Genomic DNA, 19,123 nt, shown 5'->3' on the forward strand with positions numbered 1-19,123 from the left:
GGGGCCAGAAGGAGGTCTCACAACACCCTCAATGACTTTCTCAACAGACATCATGTCCCTATTTCTAGCTGCTTGATCAGCTCCAGCCATCTCTCCAAGGGGACCCCAGCACAGGTGGTAATTTACCTGATAAAGGGTTCTAAGTAATAGTCATAAAGATGCTTGCCAAACTCAGGAGAAGAATGAAAGAACACAGTGGGAACTTCAACAAAAATACAAGAAAGAACTAAATAATTGTCCAGAATCAGGTTAGTTTCAGGGACCAGCAGGACAACATTAAGCATACTGATATTTGCAATATTGGGTCCCGGGAGGAGGGAAGAGAGAAAGGGGCAGAAAAGTTATTAAAGAAATAATGCCTGAAAACTCCCTAACCTGGGGAAGGAAACAGATATCCAGGCCCAGGAAGCACAGAGAGTCTCAACACGATGAATCCAAAGAGACCCACACCAAGACACATCCTAATTAAAAGGGAAAAAGAGAATTTTAAAGTCAGCAAGAGAGAAACAGCTAGTCACATACAGGGGAACCCCCATAAGGCAATTAGCCGATTTTCAGCAGAACCTTTGCAGGCCAGAAGGGCATGTCACAATAATATTTAAAATGCTGAAAGGAAAAAAATTTACAGCCAAGAATATTCTACCTGGCAAAATTATTATTAAGGACTGAAAGCAATAAAAAGTTTCCCAGACAAGCAAAAACTAAAGGAATTCACCACTAAACTGGACTTGAAAGAAATATTTAAGGGTCTTCTTTAAACAGAAAAGACCATAACTAGAAACAAGAAAATATATGAAAGAAAAATAATCTCACTATTTAAAGGCCAACATACAGCAAAGGCAGTGGATCAGTCACTTGAAAACATAAAGATTTTTAAATCTACAAATAATAAATGCTGGAGAAGGTATGGAGAAAAGGGAGCCCTCCTAACTGTTAGTGGGAATGTAAACTGGTGCAGCCACTATGGAAAAAAGTATGGAGATTCCTTAAAAAAACTAAAAAAAAGTTATGTGATCTAGCAATCCCACTCCTGGGCATATATCTGGAAAAGATGAAAACTCTAATGCAAAATGTTCATAGCAGCAGTATTTACAATAATAGCCATATTATGGAAGCAACCTAAGTGTATCAGATGAATGGGTAAAGAAGATTGGTATATATGCTGGTATAGATACAATGGAATATTACTCAGCCGTAAAAAAGAATGAAATGTCACCATTTGCAACAGCCTGAATGGACTTACAGAGTATCATTCTAAGTGAAATAAAGTCAGGTAGAGAAAGACAAATACCATACGATTTCACTTATATTTGGAACCTAAAAAGCAGACGAACAAACATAACAAAACAGAAAGAGACTCATAGGAACAGAACAACCTGGTGGTTGCCAGAGGGGAAGGGAGATGGGGAGGGTGAAATAGGTGAACGGGAGTATGAAATACAAACTTCTAGTTATAAAATGAATGTGACAGGGATGTAATAATGCACAGATAAGGAATACAGCCAATGCTGTAATAACTGTGGTGACAGACGGTATTGATCGTTTCATAACGCACGTGATTGTCAGATCACTGTGTTGGACGACCGAAACTAACATAGCACCATCAGTCAGTTATACTTCAGTAAAGGGAAGAAAGACTATCTCCAAATACAGTCGCATTCCGACATACTGGGGGTTAGAATTTCAGCATATGCATTTGAGGGGACACAATTCACCCCATAAAAGGGGGCAGCACCTCACTTTGGAATGTGGCGGTACTTGCCAACTGGTATCTTATGGCATCAGCCAGAACTGAGACAGAAAGTCCCATTTTGGCGACGATTATAATACACTGAACAAAGAATTGATATTTAAGCATATTTGGTTGTAATGTTTACGTAGGTGTTGGATTTTTGAGAAATATAATATGGTCTGGTTTTTCTGTAGGTGGTAACATCCATCCAGGGTCCCCTGGGCTGTGAAGCAAATACTTGTCCTGTTTGGGTGTGTGTCTAAGCATCTACCTGCTGCGTGAACAGCCTCAGTCAGAGTTGCTCGTAGCGTGGGTCACGTTTGATGTTCTGTGGGGAAATAATGAAGGCAAATTCACATAAGGAACGCTGCAACTTTATTTCCTTCTCAGAGATTCACCAGAGAGGATACAAATGCACAAAACCACACAATCTGTTACGTGCCTTTCTTTCTACAATTTGTTGCTAAGCTGTCCTTTGCAGAAGCATCAGAGTTAACATTTTGCTTCTGGGGTTGTCCCCTGAGAGTCCAGCCTCATCTCCATCCCCCTCTCAGGTCAGCACAGGTCACCAAGCTCCCCTGGACGGGGGGCCAGGTGCTGGGAGGGCAGGGGGGAGGATGGGAGCTGGGGCACCGCTGACTCCGTCACTGGCAATACAGGTCCCGGCTCAGATGCACCGGTTTTTAATGATGTGACCGGCTTTTAATGTGCTCCCTCTCCAAGCCTCCATTTTCTTATCTAGAAAATATAGGGATTTGGACCTCGTGACCTACTAACCATAATATTCTAGAATCATAGAAGTAACCCCTATAGAATAAAATAATCCCCATAGAATAAAAGCACTGGCCCCAACCAGTGCAACCTTTGGTTCCAAGGCAGCTCCTATGTGGACGTTTCTGAAAGGGGACCTGGATTCTTCTCTGGCCAAGCTGAAATGCTGTTCTCATTTTGAGGTCTAGCTTGAGTCCCCTGGGTGAGTTTCTTAAAGTCTATCTTTCACATCACCTGTGCAACATAATTTCTGCCCACATTTCCACTCCCCCGGCTCAGAGCTCAGGGAGCAGGACACAGACACCGGGGAGAAATGATGAAGACTTCGTGGCTCTGGCCTTTGTGAAGCAGAGGTGCGAGGAGGGCAGAATTTGGGAGCAGCTGCCTCGGGAACGGCCAGGGAATTGGCCAGAGCTGGAAAAGTCCACGGCCAGGAGGCCTCAGTGCCCTGGGGAGGTCAGACAGGGTCCACTGGACAGGACTGCATGGCACCATCTAGAATCTCGAGGTTGGAGCCGGGGTCAGGTGCAGATCCTAAGGCCAGGGGCTGAACCTCTACCGCCACGCTGGGACGGGAGGCTGGTGCCCACCACCGCCAACTGGAGCAGACCAGGGTGCCAAGCGTGCGTTTCTAGACAAGGTCACTCCCATTCTGCAGGTGAGGACCGGGCCTTCTCGTGTTGAGAGACCCTGGAAGCTCCCCCTGCCTCCTGCTAGGAGCATCTCCGCCGTCTGAACGCAAACCAACGCAGCAACTTGGTTTTCATGTGGATGTTCATAGGAAATTAACGTGTGGTGCTTTCAGGCAGGCTTCCGACTGACCCTTCTTTAAGAAAAATGCGTATGCCAACCACTCAGACTTAGAGAAAGCTGATAAATTAGGGCAGCAGCTCTTCCTGTCAGGAAGGACAGAGGGAAAGGAGGGAGGGGGGCAGGTAAAAGGGGGGGAGCGAAGGGTCGCCTCGTAGTGCTTGAATGAGAGGGGAATTTCCTACCCAATCAGCCTGATTTGTTACAAGCTAGTCCCAGATGCATCGTCCCTTTCAGAGCTGTGCCAGTTCCTGAGGGGCATGGGGCACGTCTGGAAAGAGAGGCAATGGTTTTTCCCACCAGTTTCTGGCGAGGTGGGGTCCCATCCGGACAGACTGTGGCCTGGAGGCTCACCCAAAGGCCCTGCTGAAATATGTGTTCTCGTGGCACCCTCTGGTGTCCATCTGTGCAATGACAGGAAGCCTGGGCGGTTCCTCTGGAACTGAGGCTGGCCTCTGGGCACAGTGACCGTCACCTCCACCCCCGGGGTGCCTAGGCCACACTCACCCTTACCTCCGCAAGCCTGCTGCCTTTCTCAGAGAGTTCTCGGCTCCCAACTGCCATGAGATGAGGATTTAGGGCTGAGGTTCCCTTTCTGAGTTCTGGTTAGGGAGTTTTGCCCACGGCACATCCCTAGTTACCCACTAGATCAGGGGCTATTTTTACCAGGTTATCATCTTTCAAATGATAATCCCAGAATGAAGAACTCAGTAAAGAGCAAATGGTACTGACAATTTACACGCGGGAGCCTCATCCTTAGAGTTTTCGTGTTTCCATCGTGCCCATGCGGAAGCCATGGCTCACAGAACGAGTTACAAGTGAGCTATAATTTGAGCCCAAACCTGGCTCTGTCCCACGTTCCTGAACCACATCGTGTTCACTCCTATTAAATGTTTGTGAAGCTGCTGGTGTGGGTTTGTGACATCAGTATTAAGAAGGGTCAGTCCCCAAAGAACTGAAAACAGGTATTCAAAGAAATGCTTGTAGCCAAGCATTCACAGCAGCACCCTTCACAGTAGCCAAAAGGTAGAAGCAGCCGCCTAAATGCCCACCGACTGCCGAGCGGCACATCCACACAGGGCAGTGTTAGCCAAAAAAAGAAATGAAGCGCTGACGCATGCTACAACGTAGATAAACCTGGAAAACGTGTGAAGCGGAAGAAGCCAGACACAAAAGATCACCTGCTGTTTGATTCTGTGCAGAGGAAGTGGCCAGGAAAGGCAGATCTGCGGCATGTTCGCGGTGCCCGGGGCTGCAGGTAGTTGGGGAACTGGAGTGGCTGCTTAGTGGGGACGAGGCTTCCTTTTCGGGTGGCAAAAGGTTCTGCAATTACATAGACGTGATGGCCGCACAGTGTTGTGAGTGGACTGAATGCCACTGGATCTCACACTTTAAAATGGTTAATGTATGTTATGTCGGTTTCATCCTAATATGAAAGAAAAATTCTTGTTTAAAAAGAGAATGAAAGAAGGAGGGTTTCACTTATCTCTTCAGAACTTTCTTTTTTTTTTTTTAATTTTATTTATTTATTCACCCATTCATTTTTTTGGTGGGGGGAGGTAATTAGGTTTCCTTATTTATTCACTGTTAGAGGAGGCGCTGGGGATTGAACCCGGGACCTCATGCTTGCTAAGCATGTGCTCCACCACTTGAGCTACACCCTCCCCCCCCCTCAGAACTTTCAAGAGTTTCACAATCTGTTGCCTCATTTTGTCTAATTTGCTGTTTTTATTGTTACGTATCTGATAGATTGGTGGCATTCCCTGACCTTGGTGTCGTGGCCTTCTGTAGGAGACGTCCTGTGTGTTCCAGCTGCGTGCTCCCCTCCTTACCAGCGCCGTATATGCTCTAGGGGTGCCCCACGGGGCGGCGTGCGTCCTTCTGTTGCAGCGGGCTGACTGCTGTGGATGGTCTGGTGGGCTTGGGTGGCCCCGTCTTCGGTTGGATGCCCGGCCCTGTCTTGTGCAGAGGCTGCCAGCCACTCACTGGCAGGGCTGGGTCCCGAGGCAGCTGGCCGCAGGACTCCTGGGGCTCCCGGGGCTCGTGCTGGCTCATGGTCGGGTGGAGTCAGGGTCCGGGAGACCCCAGGGCTGCCTCCCACCCACTGGTGGCTAGTGCCGGTCTGTTGGTGAACAGAGCTGTGTCCTGGGGTCTAGTTTTGGGCACAGGGTTCCCAGAGCTGATGTCAGACCCCTGGTTGGTGGAACCAGGGCCCTGCTGGTCCAGGACAGGACCTGGCCTGCTGGAGGGTGTGGGTCTGTGGTTGTCCTGTAGCTGGTATTGGCCTGCTGGCAGGTGAGGCTGGTCTGAGGCTAAAGCAGGCTCCCTGGAGGGCAGGGCTGGGGGCCAGAGGGTTCTGGGGCCGCTGTCTGCACACTGGTGGCGGGGGGCTAGGTTGCAGGGTCTCCGGCTGGAATGCCCTGGGGCCCAGTTCCAGTGCCTGCTCATCGGTTTGTGGGGCCGGGTCCCGGGCTCTCTGGTGGACAGGGCTGTGTCCAGGGGCGGCTGTGGGCTCAGGGGGTCTTACGGCAGCCTGTCGGCTGTTGGGGGGGCTGGGTCCACTCCCAGGTAGCTGCGTGGCCTAGGCTCCCAGCGCTGGCTCCTGCAGGCTGTGGGCCCGGCCGGGGCTGGGTGCCGAGGCTGAGGCGCTGGACCAGGGCCACGTGGTAAAAGGAGCCCCCAGAGAGGCTGCTGCCAGAGTCGTGTCCATGTGTCCAGGAGACTCTCCCAGATCAGCAGGTAGGTCTGACTCAGGCTCCTTTCAAATTTCAGCTTCTGGCCTGGGCCCCAGAGTGTATGAGACTTTGTGTGTGCCCCTTAAAAGTGCAGTCTGTTTCCCCAGCCCGCAAGGTCTCCTGAAGGTTACCCTCGCTGGCCTTCAAAGCCACACGCTCTGCAGGTTTACCTTCCCAGGACTCCCCAGGCTGCGGGGCCTGATGTGGGGCTCGGACCCCTCGCTCCCTGGGGAGGCAGGCCCTCTGCACCTATAATTATTCTCCGGTCTGTGGGTCTCCCCCCCGGGGCTGCGGGACTTGACATCACGACTCTGCCCCTCCTACACCTCTCGTCGGCCCCTTCTTTATATCTTTAGTTGTAGAAGAACTTTTCTGGAAGGTTCTGCTCTTTTTCACTGATGATTGTTCTGGAAGTGGTTGTGATTTCGGTGGGTTCGTGAGAAGAGGTGAGCCCAGGGTCTTCTGCCCCGTCATCTTGGCCGATCTCCTGACCCACAGGTCATTTAAAAGTGTAATCTTCATTTCCAGATCATTGGGATTTTTCTGATTATTTAAAAAATATGACTAACTTAGATGCATTGCTGTCACAGAACATATTCTGTAGGTTTTCAGTCCTTTGAAATATGTGGGTATTTGCTTGGTGGCCCAAACTAGAACCAGTTTAGATTTCCTTCAGCAGGTGAGTGGTTGGACAGACAGTGGTACTTACCGGTCAGGTGGCTGAGTCCATTTAGGCTGCCAGAATGAAATGCCACAGGCGGGCTGACTTAAACAGCAGAAACGTGTTTTCTCAGAGTTCTGGAGGCCAGAAGTTCCAAGATCAGGTTCCTGCAGGGGTTGGTTTCTGGTGGGCGCTCTCCTCTTGACTCACTGAGTCCTCCTTCACATGGAAAAGGGAGAGATTTTCTTCATGTCTCTCCTCGTTTATAAAGACTATGCCAACTGGCTCTACCAGATCAGAACTCTACCCGTGTGACCTCATTTAAGCTTAATCACCTCTGTAAGACTCTGTCTCCAATATGGTCACATGGGCAGTTAGGGCTTCAGGATCTGAATTGGAGGGGAACACGGCTCTGTGGAATACTACTCAGTAATGAAAAAGGAAAGAACTATGAACTGTTGTTACACATGACAACTTGGATAAATCTCCAGGGAATGGTACTGAGTGAAAAAAGCCAATCCCCAAAGAGCTTCGTCCTGTATAATTTCATTTATAGAACATTTTTGAGATGACAAAATGTTGGAAATGGAGGGCAGAGTAGTGGTTGCCAGGGATGAGGACTGGAGAGTGGGCCGCACAAAGGACCCTTGTGGCGTTGGAGCTGTCCATCGTCTCGACTTCGGTGGTGGATACACGAATCTCTACCCGTGACAGCATCGTAAAGAGCTTAAAACACACCCCTAAATGAGTGTAACTGACACAGGGAAATGTGAATAAGACTGGTGGATGGTATCCTGTGTGAGGTGTTGTACTACAGGTCTTGCATGATGTTACCACGGCGGGAAACTGGGCAGAGAATATGTGGGATCTCTCTCAATTCTTTCTTACAAGGACATCTAAACTACAACGATCTCACTAAACATTTCAATTTAAAGAACGTGCGATGTTTAATTTGCAAATTGTGGGGGGATCATGCTTGAAAGAATTCTGCTTTCATACTTTACCAGTTTTTAAAAATTAAGCAAATACTCTCTGAATATTTCCCCACCCCCCACCCCCTGTGTTTTTTTTCTTTCATGAGGTCTGTTTCTGCAATGTTGACTGAACTCATTCTCAGTCATCTAGAGCAAGGATTAGCCAGCTGTGGCCCAGGGGTGGGGTGGCCAGCGCTGTATTTAAGCAAGGCTGGGGTTTGTCCAGTGTGGTCTGTGGTTCCACAAAGCAACAGAGGGCAGGAATAGTGGGATGTATGTAGAGGTGACTATAATCGTTCACTAATGGGGTGAGGAGGGAGGTGAGAAAGAAGGAAATGGGGGGACAGTGTGTAGAGGCTGCATCCAGGGATTGTGGGAGGAGGTTCTGGAGGGAATGAACAGCAAGCCTGGGGTTAGGATGTGCTGCATTTGAAATGAGATCCGGGAGGAGCTGAGTTGTTGATGGTGCCAGAGCCTGGGCGTGACCATGGGGGTGAGAATCAGATGGCAGTGTTGTTGGAAAGAGTGGCAGTGAGCAGGGGGACACCGAGGCCTGAGTGGGGAGTGGTGGGCAGGCAACTGCACCCGGGAGCTGGGGGATTTGGGGAGCGGGAAGGGAGAAGGATCGGAGAGCTGTGAGGGGGTAATGAGAAGGATGCTCCAGTTTTAGAGCTCAGCAGGGGGGCGGTGTTCGGGGGTGTGTGTCCTCAGGGGGCGTGTCCTTGGGGGAACAGATGGTGAAGGGAGGTGTGGAGAACATAGATGGAACAGGGAGTTTGTGTTAACAACTGGCCAGGGGGCCAGAGAGGGTTTCTAGAACACGAGGAGGATGTGAGTGGAGTGGAGCTAATGGGATGCTGAGGGCCGGCAGGCTGAGATAGCAATGGAAGCAGGTAGAACTAGCGCCGAGGGCCGAGGCAGAGGGCGGTCCTGCCGCTGAGAGCGGGTGGGCTGGGAGACTCGGGGGAGCAGAGCTTGGGGCTGCTTCCTGACTGATCCCTGCAGGTGTAGGCCAGGGGCTGGGATTGGGGACAAACACGTGGGCGCCTCTTGGCGACAGAAGCCTGCAGAAGGGGCCCTGCAGGCGCACCCAGGTGTCAGGAAGGCCGTATGGGAGCCTCCTTTGCCCTCCGGAGGGTGAATGGAGGCTGCAGGGTTTAGATGCTGCTCTGTCTCGAGTTTCAGGATGTGTACGTGGGGCTGAAGCTGGAGGTTAAATGCTCAACAGAAAGTGAGAGGAATTTGGACTTGGCTCATGGAGACCCTGGGAATTTCGTTTATTAGTAGAATCTCCCTGAGACTTGATTTACAGAAACGTTAGCAGTTCCCAGTTGCTCACAGGATGAGGTCCAAAGGCCTTTTTGATCCTGGCTTTTCGGGCCTCTTCCTGTGAATCCTCCTTCCCCGAGGTCTCTCAAGCATTAGCTGCACTTTGCTGTTACCTTGGCATTCCTTCCTTGAATAGCAAATAAAATCCTACCCAGCCATGTAAACATAACCTGTTTGACTGATTAGGGAGATTAGAAATCAGCTGGTGAAGTCCAGTCTCCTGCCTTCTTCCCGTGTTCGAGGTGAGGAAGCTGAGGCAGGTCTAGAGACAGTGACTTGCAGCTCAGACCCATCCCATCGCAGGGCCCTGTTTGCTCACGGGCCCACCCGCGGGGTCCCGAAGGAACTCGGAGGCGCCACCACCTGGCCCTTAGCAGGACTGCAGGGGAGGCGAAAAGGAGAGAGGCGTCTCCCACTGGCTCAGGACTCTCAGGCGAGAGGCCGCATTTTACCGGCCTCCCAGAGCTGAAGGGAGTTTGGGGAAACCCAGGAGCAGAGAAAAACCAGGCTGAATACAAACCTGGCTGGAGCGGAGGCCTTCATCTTATTGACTCAACAATGGCCTTAAAAACGCCTTCCCGAGCCGCAGAGGCTCTCACGCCGCCCTCTTCACGTTTCGTAGCTGCTGTCCCTGTCTGTGATTGTCTCGGCTAACTTGTCACTTGACTATCTTCCCCTTGGACGGAAGCCCAGCGGGGGTGGGAGGGGCTCCTGCTGCAGCCCCAGCACCGGGCACCAGCCTGGCCAACGGGACACCCTCCACGTTTGTCAAAGAGGTGAGTGTGCATGTATTCCACACCCACCAATGGGTCCAGGAACTTTTGCTGCTGTGAGGGGTGTGTGAACCACGGCAGGCGGCATCCTTCATTGCATGATTACAGGCCCACTGGCGTGAAGCGCCGTCTGGATGGGTGAAAATTCCAAATAACAGAGGAATGCTGGCTTTTTGCTTTCAAGGACTCTCGGTTTATTGGAACTTTAGTCCTACTTTAATAATTAGGTATGAGAATACTTTGTTTTCAAGAACCCTTGTGTTAAATATTTGCACATGTCTGCAGTCGCAAACTGCCCATCGACATCTGCCCAACATGGACAGAAACTGTGGCGGGTGGGGTGTGGGGCTCTGGGAGTGACATGCTGCAGGCAGCTCAGGGCATGTGGTCCCGTGGGAAATGCAGTGTCAGCGGGGTCATGACATCTGGTCTGCCTACATAAAACTTCCGTAGTCCAAGATCATTCTGGAGCAAATATGGTATCTTGTGGGTTGCTTTGGACCACACAAGCCACTAATTAAAAAAACAAAAATCTTAGATATATAGACCTGGATTAATCATAATCTTTGATTCATAACATATTCTCATCACTGAGCCATGCACGGTACTCTTGTTTCATTCATTCATTCATTCCAGGCCCCCAGTTTGAAGCCTCTGGAAAATACATGGTGCTAATTACAAGTCAGTGTTAATGGGTAAACTGTGTCCCTGCAGTTGCTGTTTAAGGGCCTAACTCAGCCAGCCTTTCCTGGGTGGGAACATGGTTCCACTGCAGGCCCTCGGGGGAGACAGCCCAGGTGTGTATCCAGGTTATGCACTTGAACTCGGGCAAAATATCCCACCTCTCTGGGCCTCGTTTTTCTCACTGTCCAGTTGGGGTTATTCCTTGTAAGGCTGTTGAAAACATTAAGGGAGCTAGTCTGTGTCAGAAGCACTTAGAGGAGTACATGCAAAAAGCACTCATTTAACACCGGCTGCTGTCAGTACTGCTAAGGGGGGGTGGACCTCTCCGGCCATTTCTTACTGTTAGGGGTGCAGGAGTTTGTGATGACACACTAGCGCCAGTCAGGACAGGCCTGGAAACAAAATGTCTTTCTGGCTTCAACAAGGTTACAACCTCTATGACTCAGTAGGATCCTAGGTCAGGCTAAAAAGTCCAAGACAAGGGGCAGTCAGGGGAGACTTCCTGGAGGTGAAGACCTTTGAGGTGAGTCTTAGTTTGCCAGACGGAAGAGAGACAGCAGAGGGAACAGAGACACAGAGGTGTGAGTGCCCAGCGAGCACGGGGCAGGCTCACGGAGGTGAGGCTCCCAGGTCCCCGGGCACTAGAGGTGCAGGACTTTGAAGGACAGGTGAGAATCTGGGCTCCACTCTGATGTCCTCTTTAAGGAATGGTTTTGGAACCTGGGAGACATGTAAGCAGAAGTGGCAGCAGCGTGGAGGGTGGGAGTAGGGGCGTCCAGGTGAGACGATGGGGTGGCAGTCACGGGGCAAGAGCAGAAAGCAGCCTCACTCCTCGGCCCAGGTGACTCTCACCCTGCTTCAGAATCTTCCTTCTGTAACACTACTTTCAAGCTAGGGACTGTGACTCACGATTCCAAAGGCCTGAGATGAAGTAGTGGGTGTGACTAGTATTTAAAAAAATGAGTAGAAAGAGAAGAGAATTTTTAAAAAATCAGGGTTCATCGCACGTATCAGGGCCTTGCTGCATCACACTGTTTCAGGTGTGTGCACACCTGCGTTGCAGGCCAGAGTCAGAAAAACTTGTGAGACAGGACTCTCTGCAGCCTCCTGGTTCCGGAACCAGCCCAGGAGTGGCCGCACCCACCTGGCACAGGCCTTGTCTGGGGCACATGTTATTCAGACCCTGCCCTGAGGGGCCCCGTGGAACCCCGGAACAGGAAGGGCTGAGTGGAGGGTTGGGGAGGGGAGGCCAGAGAGCTTGAAGAGGCCTTAAGTATCAGCCAACAAGTTCAAGTTACAGCTGAGGAAACTGAGGACCTGCCTGGGACACGAGCCTTGAAGGCTTCGGGCTGGTGCTCTTTCTGGCCTTGTTGAGTCACCAGATACAGGCTCAGAGGTCTCTCTAGCTCGCCGACATCGGAGGGCCAGTAAACGCTTTGGGTGAGACGGTGTGGGGCCTCGGCTGTGCCAGCTCCCCACGTGCTCCCTCCAGACCCTGCCCTAGGTCCTGCCACCCCCGCAGCAAGTGAGAAACGCCAAGGCCTGGGGGTTAGAAACCCTTCAGCAAAGAATCCTCAGGACATGTAATTGGAACTGAGTTGGTAAAAAGAAAGTCAGCTTCCCTTTTGTGTGGGCTGTTCTCTGCTTATACTTCCATTGGCCCTGGGACTGCGCACGCCGGAACTATTCCGCGGACATGTGTCGGGCTTATGACTTGCCTGTCTTTAGGTCTTGTTATATCCAGATGGCCTCATTTCACACATTAAGAAACAGTTCCGGAGAAGTCCTGTGATTTGCTCAAGGTCACTGAGAAGGGAAGGCACTGGGAGGGGGGTTGGTGGTCGTGGCTGCTGGCCCTCTGCCTGTGGTCCCCTGCCCCATCCCAGGCTGTTGGCGGTTCCGATGTGAGATGCTCTACGCTAGCTTTGTCCCTGAGATAGTGCCCAAGGAAGACCTGAGTCTCATAGTATGGAATCGTCTTTGAGGATATTACTTTCTAGCTGATAAATGACCCTGTTCTCTGGAAAGGAAACTTTCCATGTCTAAGAAATTGCTCAGAAATTTGTAGGGAAAAAAAGGCGGCAAAGTTTAAAAAAATAACACATGGAAAAGCCCATGCCACTCTTGTGATCTTCCTTCCTTCAACTGATTTAATGGCACCGAGGCCAAGTCTGCTCTTCAGTATGGACCCAAACAAACACCCACGAGAGGGTCTTTGGCACCCGCAGCGGCACGGCTAATCACAGCTACACTGACCATCACATTTCCCCGCATGCATCTTGACTGAGGCAGAAGAAGGCTCGACAGCACACGCGGTTGTGAATATCCATCCCAAATGGTAATTATTGCATCATTATGTGCGCCCTTTCACTTGTCATGTGCCATTAGAAGGTAACAAGATCATTGTCAGTCAGACTGTGGAGATAATTAGAGCGTCTATAGGATAGCAGGAAATCAAATTGGTGCTGGTGCCCATTGATGCCGGGGAGCAGAACGTAATTAGAGGGGAAATATGCAAAGGTTGAGAGGAAGGAAGCCCCAGGGACTCAGTGCCGTGACTGATTTGAGAGCGACTTCCCCGGCTGACACTGCAGATGGCGACATGGAGAGAGGGGCGGTCTGCCCGAAGCCACAAGTCGAGGCGCCACGGATGGTGTTTGGAAGGCCCCCGGAATTGCCTGATTTGGGAAGAACATGGTGTTCATCGTGTTTGCCAACCTAGTTTTCCTTCAACTTACTCTCTCCAGCCTGGGGGCCAGGTATCAGCCTAAAAGCAGGGCCAAGTGAAGTGGGCCTTCATTCCAACCCAGCGTCAGCTTCCCCCGCCCGGTGCCCCTCCCCCGTCCCAGCTGCAGGTGTCTGTGGCCCAGAGCCCCCCATTTCTGTTTGCTTCCACATCCAGTTCTCCCACAGCAGCCCCCGCATCCTGCTAAGCTGGGCTGCTTTTGTTCCCCAACAGTTAAGATACAAACACCAATCCAAACAATCTCATCCAAATGGCAACGTCATCATGTTGACACCAGAAAATGGAACAATTTTTTACATCTTGAAAAAAACAAAACAGGTTTTAGAGGACAAGGGAGAAGTCTGTAAGCTGACGAGGGTTATGCCGTGGAATTCAGCGAGACACAGGCAAAGAAGAGACGGGAACAAATTACCTGACAGGGCTGTTGACCGCATCCACCAGCTTTGTCAGAGGCCCGCAGTCAGATCCGTCACTGCCGCGAACAAAGCACGTGCCGAGGGCGGGGGAGGCCCGAGACACAGGGCGCTGCCTAACTCGGCCCGCACATGTATCGTCTGCGAAATCCAAGAGTACTTTCCCGGGACTTATAGGATTTTAGTTGAGAACATACCAAAAAAAAAAAAAAAAAAAAAAATCCACACCTGCTTGTGCAGATCGCAAATGTTTACAGAGACTAACTGGCACGCTGGGGAGGGGGCCAGCCTCTTGTCCTCACTCGGGCTGGGCTTGAGGCGTTCCTCTTCCAGAGCCCGGTCTGCAGGTGTGGCTTCTTCCCTAGGGTAACGATGGTCGTCTCACACAAACAAGCGGCTGGAAGCTTAGTTCACATTTTTTAATAACATGGCACAGTTTACATAACACAAGAAGGCTCCGCCGATGAGAACATGCTGAAGACTCAAGTCGCTTCACGTTTCTTTTCACATAGGATCTAGAAAGGACTTTATTACATACAGGAGAAACAGCAAAAAGGTCTGTATAGAACACTCTCTTTACAATACTGAAAGCTACCACTACAAGTTCCAGTGTACATATTCCTTGGATTTTTTTTTCCTTTTTAGTTGTTGTCTTAAAAAAAAAAAAAACGAAAACACTGCACAACATCTGGAATTCACAAAATCTGAAGCTCACAACTAAACCTTCAGTTGACTACTAAAATAGATCTCTCTGCTTATTAGAAACAATGGTCTGTAGTTAACTTTTTTTTTTTTTGCAAAAACAGGATAACAATGTCAGATAGCACTTTAATATACTAGAAGACCAAATGGAACTAATTTTATTTCATACATATATTTTACAGTCCAGTAGACAAGATATATTGTATTTCTCTGCTAGTAAAGTCATATTCTCTCCAAATATGTAGACAAGAGGCTTCATGTATTATAAAAGTATCATGAAGAGACATTAAGATTGATGCAAACTCAAAAACACACCACACACACAAGACCGTGTCTCTGCCACCTTTCACCCTTGGTAACTCTCCCTGGCCCCCCAAGGTTGACCTGTTTCGGCTACTCCCAGACTCGATTACCGACTGGAATACGATGAGTCACACTAGGAAATGTGCACCTTGACTTCGTCAGCTATTGAATACAGTGAAAACATATCCATCATCTGAGAAAACGCGACGCTTTCTTTCAGGATCTGTTTGGGTGTAATTAAATCTCATTACAAAACGAGGAGGTGTGTACAGACAGGAAACAGGACACACTGAAAAAAACGCATGGTTCCCACATGAGATGTGTGTGCAGTCACGTGACTGAGGGTGACGAGATGCTGGCCACCTGTTTGTGTCCCCTGATCCTGGCATCTGACCACTCCCATCCTCCTGGCACTGGTTGTTCACGTCCTCGGTTACCTTTCCGGGGCTGCACTCTCCCCCCCACCGCCAAAGGCCCACAAGCAGCAACTTCAGAAGCGAAGTTTCAGCCTGGGGTCTGATTTGCAAAATCGGGTGTTTCTCCGTTTGAAAAACAAGCAAGGAAAACAGAGTCATATCACGTAAGCGCTTGTTCAGGGAAAATATGACCTTAAGTATGTTGTAAATGGACTTGAAAAGGCTCCTTTGAGTTAGGCGGGCTTTTGTGAAAAGCCCTAACATTCATTGCATAGTTGAAGGGTTTAGCTGTCTAGAACAATACATGGGAACACAGCAGACTGTGCTCACTGGTATTAAGTCTGCAAATAGCACATTTTAAGAAGTATTAATGTATTATGTTACTTAATCTTTATCTATTTACATCTGTACAAAGTAAAGCTTTCATCTTACCCTTTTGCATATATGAACCATTAGCTCATGAAGCAATCTGTTTTTTTTCTTTTCTTCTTTTTTTTTTTTTTACATAACTATGTACATGACCTTTCCTTCTCGTCTGAAAGAGCTCTGTACGGTGGATTGTGTGGACTGTTTGATTTTTCACCCCGATCATCACCACACTGGTGAGTGTTACCCTCTTTACTGTTTTGGTTCAAATCAAAAAGTTTTATACAAGAAACCAAAAGAGTGGGGAAGACATGGGAACATAGGACTTGGCTAAAAGATCTGAAAAATTTCAACAGAGCATATACAAAAACATTTCAAAATCTGCACTGAGTCTATACATTTTTACAAGGGGAAGGGCTTGTAAGGGCGCCCCCCCCCCCCCCGTCTGCGCTCGGGGCGCTGGCGGCCCTCGGCCCTCGCTCTTTCCGGAGTCCGGCGCTGTGCGGCCGCGGGCCCTCTTCTCCCTCTGTGTCCTGTTCTCTCCTTACCGAGCTTCGATATCCTTCAGAGTGTGGGAGGGAGGCCGCTCCCTGATCTCCGCGGACAGAGGGGTAGTCCTTCTGGGGGAAACGGGGCGGCCCCCCAGCGTAGAGATGAGCGGGGGAGGCGCGCTGAGTGCCGCCGTCGGGGGGGTCTTGTTGAGGAGTCCGTTCTGGGGGCCCGCGGTGGGGCTGATCCGGGGGTAGTGCATGCTGGGGAGCCCAGGCGTGAGGAGGCCGGGGTGGGGCAGGTGTCCGTCCAGGGAGGCGGGGTGCACGGGGTGGAGCCGCGGGTGCTCGTAGTCCTCTCTGAGCATGTGCAGGCGCTCCCGCTCGTCCAGGTGGCCCCCACGCTCGTGCTCCCGCCGCGGGTCCATGGACAGGGGGTGGTGGTGGTGGTGGTGGTGGTGGTTGTAGTCGTGGGGCTCCCGGTCCCTGAAGGAGCGCTCAGCTTCGTACAGCCGGGGTGTCGAGAGCCGGTGCAGAGGGTCGTTCCTCAGCAGGAAGTCCCTGCCCAGCGGGTCTCTCCGGTGAATGTCAAGTTCTCGATAGGGGTCCCTCAAGGGGTCGCGAATGGGGTCCCAGTGGAAAGACGGGTACGGGAAGCGCTCTCCGCCTGGGATGGGGCTGATGCCCATGAAAGGTGTCATCATGCGAGTCCTGTCCAGGCTGCTGATGCTGTTCATGGGGTGGATCCCCGTCACCCCCACGGTCATGGGCATGGAGGCCAAGGGCCCCGGGTGCACGCTGGCCGAGGAGCTGGGCGGCGGTGGCTCTGAGGACCGGTGGGTCTGCGGGGCCTCAGGGGGCAGGTCGTGGTCTTCCTTGCGCTCCTCCTTCACCTTGACCTCCGTGCTCTTTCTTGGGGTTCTCGTAGGCCGGCTCGCCCTTGCGTGGCTCTGCCTCGCGGCTGGCCGCGCTGCTGGGCCTGGCCCCGTCCACGGCGGGCGCCCGCGTGTAGGGCGACGGCCCCCGGGCCAGCTGCTTGGCCTCCTCGCCCGCGGCGCGCCCCTCGTGGCCGTGGCCGTGGCCGTCCTTCTCAGGCAGGGCGCCCTCCTTCGCCTTGTGTTCGTCGGCGCCTGGGTCCTTGCGAGATTCCGAGTGGTCTCGCTCCCTCTCTTTGGATTTGTCTTTGTCGCGCGCCTCAGTGTTCAAATGACCCCTGATCTGTTCGGTTGAGCTGCGGTTGTGGCCCAGGGTGCTCACCGGGAGGACGGGTGCTGGTGAAGGGTGGCTGGAGTGTCTCTTCTCGACGCCTTCCCTGGGGAGGAGACAGGGACACAAGGAGGCACGTGAAACCGGCTGCCGGCCAGGCAGGGGCTGCCGATGAGATGGCGTGTGAAGAGGCCAGGCTCGGGCCGGGTCACCAAGGCAGCCAGACGTGCCCTCCTGGGGTCCGACCAGCCACCCCGACCTGACTCACCCCAATGTCAGAGGAAGCTCTGGGGGTGGGGGAGAAGTGCGGGGGATGAGGGTGAGCGGGGGGGGGGATCTAGGGGGGAAGAACACTGCATGTAAGAGGCACACGCCTGAATCAAGACCAGGGAGGAAGAGCTCGCTGAAATGACCAACGTGGTCAGGAAGGTGGCGACGGGGCCACACGCTTGTCTGCCTGGCTTCTCAGGTTCTCTGCATGCCAAACATAAATGCAACCTTCCTTCCACCCTTGCAGTGCAGAGCCAGCGAGAGGAAGAGTTTGACGTGTCTTACTCTCCTGACATCAGGACAGAGGGCAGGTTTCAGAGTAAAGGTGGCAGATACAGGGCAACCTCCAAGATGCAGCGCTGAGGGGTTGAAGGGAAACCGCAAATTCAGGACTTCAGGGTTGCAGAAAGCACTTTTGTGTGAGGAAAGCCAAGAAAGCCAAAATCTGATGAGAAGACAGTGGAGAGCCAGCAGGAAGAGCAGGGCCACAGACACAAAACTTCAGGGGAACAGTTCCCCAGGTGGAAATGGGAAAGAATTTGAGAGGCCCCATCCTGGGTGAGGGCTGAAGTGTACGGGGCATTAAACGCGAGGCAGCAGAGGACAATAAGGTAAACGTGGAGAGGCGAGACGCAGGCTGCCGGTTGGGCTCAGGAGAAGAGGGGGCCCAGGGAGAGCATTAAGATGGTTTCCCCTGTAAGTTTTGCTTCTAGCCAACGTGCCAAGGCTAAGAAGAAGAACGTTTTTAAAGGGAAGAATAGAGAAGGTATTTTATCATTGACTTTCATCCAAAAGGACATTTTGATGCCATCAAGAAAAATGGGGAAAGGTTTGCACCATAGCCCGCCTTCTCTTCACTGACAGGCCATCGAGAGAGCTCCTGGTCTCAGGGGTGCCCACTCCAGGTGCACCTCACTCTGGCGGTTTTAACAGCTCAGAGCTGAATGTCATAATCGGTCCTCCCGTTGGTTAAGAGATTTTTTTTTTTACTATATTGTCCTGAAGGAAAAAACTCCTTCCCTTTTCTGAGAAATCAGCTAGCATGATGATCTATGCTGGATCAACGCTGCACTTAGAGCCTGCAAAGTCCAATTCTTTTAAATCACTAGGACACACGTACACACATATATACACACACACACAGTACAAACGGTAAAGGGAAACTAAAGATTTGGATCGTATTTGAGACTTAAGTACCAAAAGGAAAGTGTCACCAGGTATTTTCCGTCAAGCACATCTTGTGTGTTCCTTGCTAGTTCATTCAAAATGAAAACAGCCTGAAGAAAGGGGGAATAAAGAGGGTGCACTTCATCAAGAATGCAGTGACATCCTTCAGAAGAAATAACTCTAAGACATTTTTCTCTTGAAGGCTACTTCTTTTTTAGGCAGGGGTCACCACGTATAGAAATAAAAATGGTTAGTAAAGTTTATTACCCACTGGCTCAACAAAACCCAGACCCAAACTGCTTAGTGACATTTCTCTAAAGCGGGGTGAGCAAAATGTTACCCGTCATCCGGGAACCCAGGATTTGAGTTTGAACAAAATTGAGAAAAATATGATGAGACAATGCAAACATGACTTTCTAACAGAAAACAAAAAGAAAAGAGAGAGGAAGAGGGCGAGAAAACCTATGGATGAGTCAATGGACTGCACGAACTGGAAAGCAAACATGGTGTTGATTTCATGCTGTGTGTGTCTGGTCCGGACTCCTCCTCACTGTCTTTGAGCGGAAGAGCTGTGTTT

The 19,123-nt window shown here is 50.9% G+C and overlaps 1 protein-coding gene across 1 annotated transcript in view; it reads right to left on the reverse strand.

Moving 5' to 3' along the window:
• Positions 1 to 14,033: 14,033 nt before the first annotated feature.
• Positions 14,034 to 19,123, reverse strand: part of AUTS2 (activator of transcription and developmental regulator AUTS2) — a 1,021,658-nt gene continuing 1,016,568 nt past the window's right edge. The window contains 2 exon segments of the mRNA XM_032459496.1: positions 14,034 to 16,814; positions 16,816 to 17,215. Of these exon segments, the coding sequence (XP_032315387.1) occupies positions 15,960 to 16,814; positions 16,816 to 17,215 (1,255 nt within the window). The 3' untranslated portion in view covers positions 14,034 to 15,959.

Source organism: Camelus ferus, chromosome 18 (assembly GCF_009834535.1).
Source record: "Camelus ferus isolate YT-003-E chromosome 18, BCGSAC_Cfer_1.0, whole genome shotgun sequence".
Lineage (NCBI taxonomy): Eukaryota > Metazoa > Chordata > Mammalia > Artiodactyla > Camelidae > Camelus > Camelus ferus.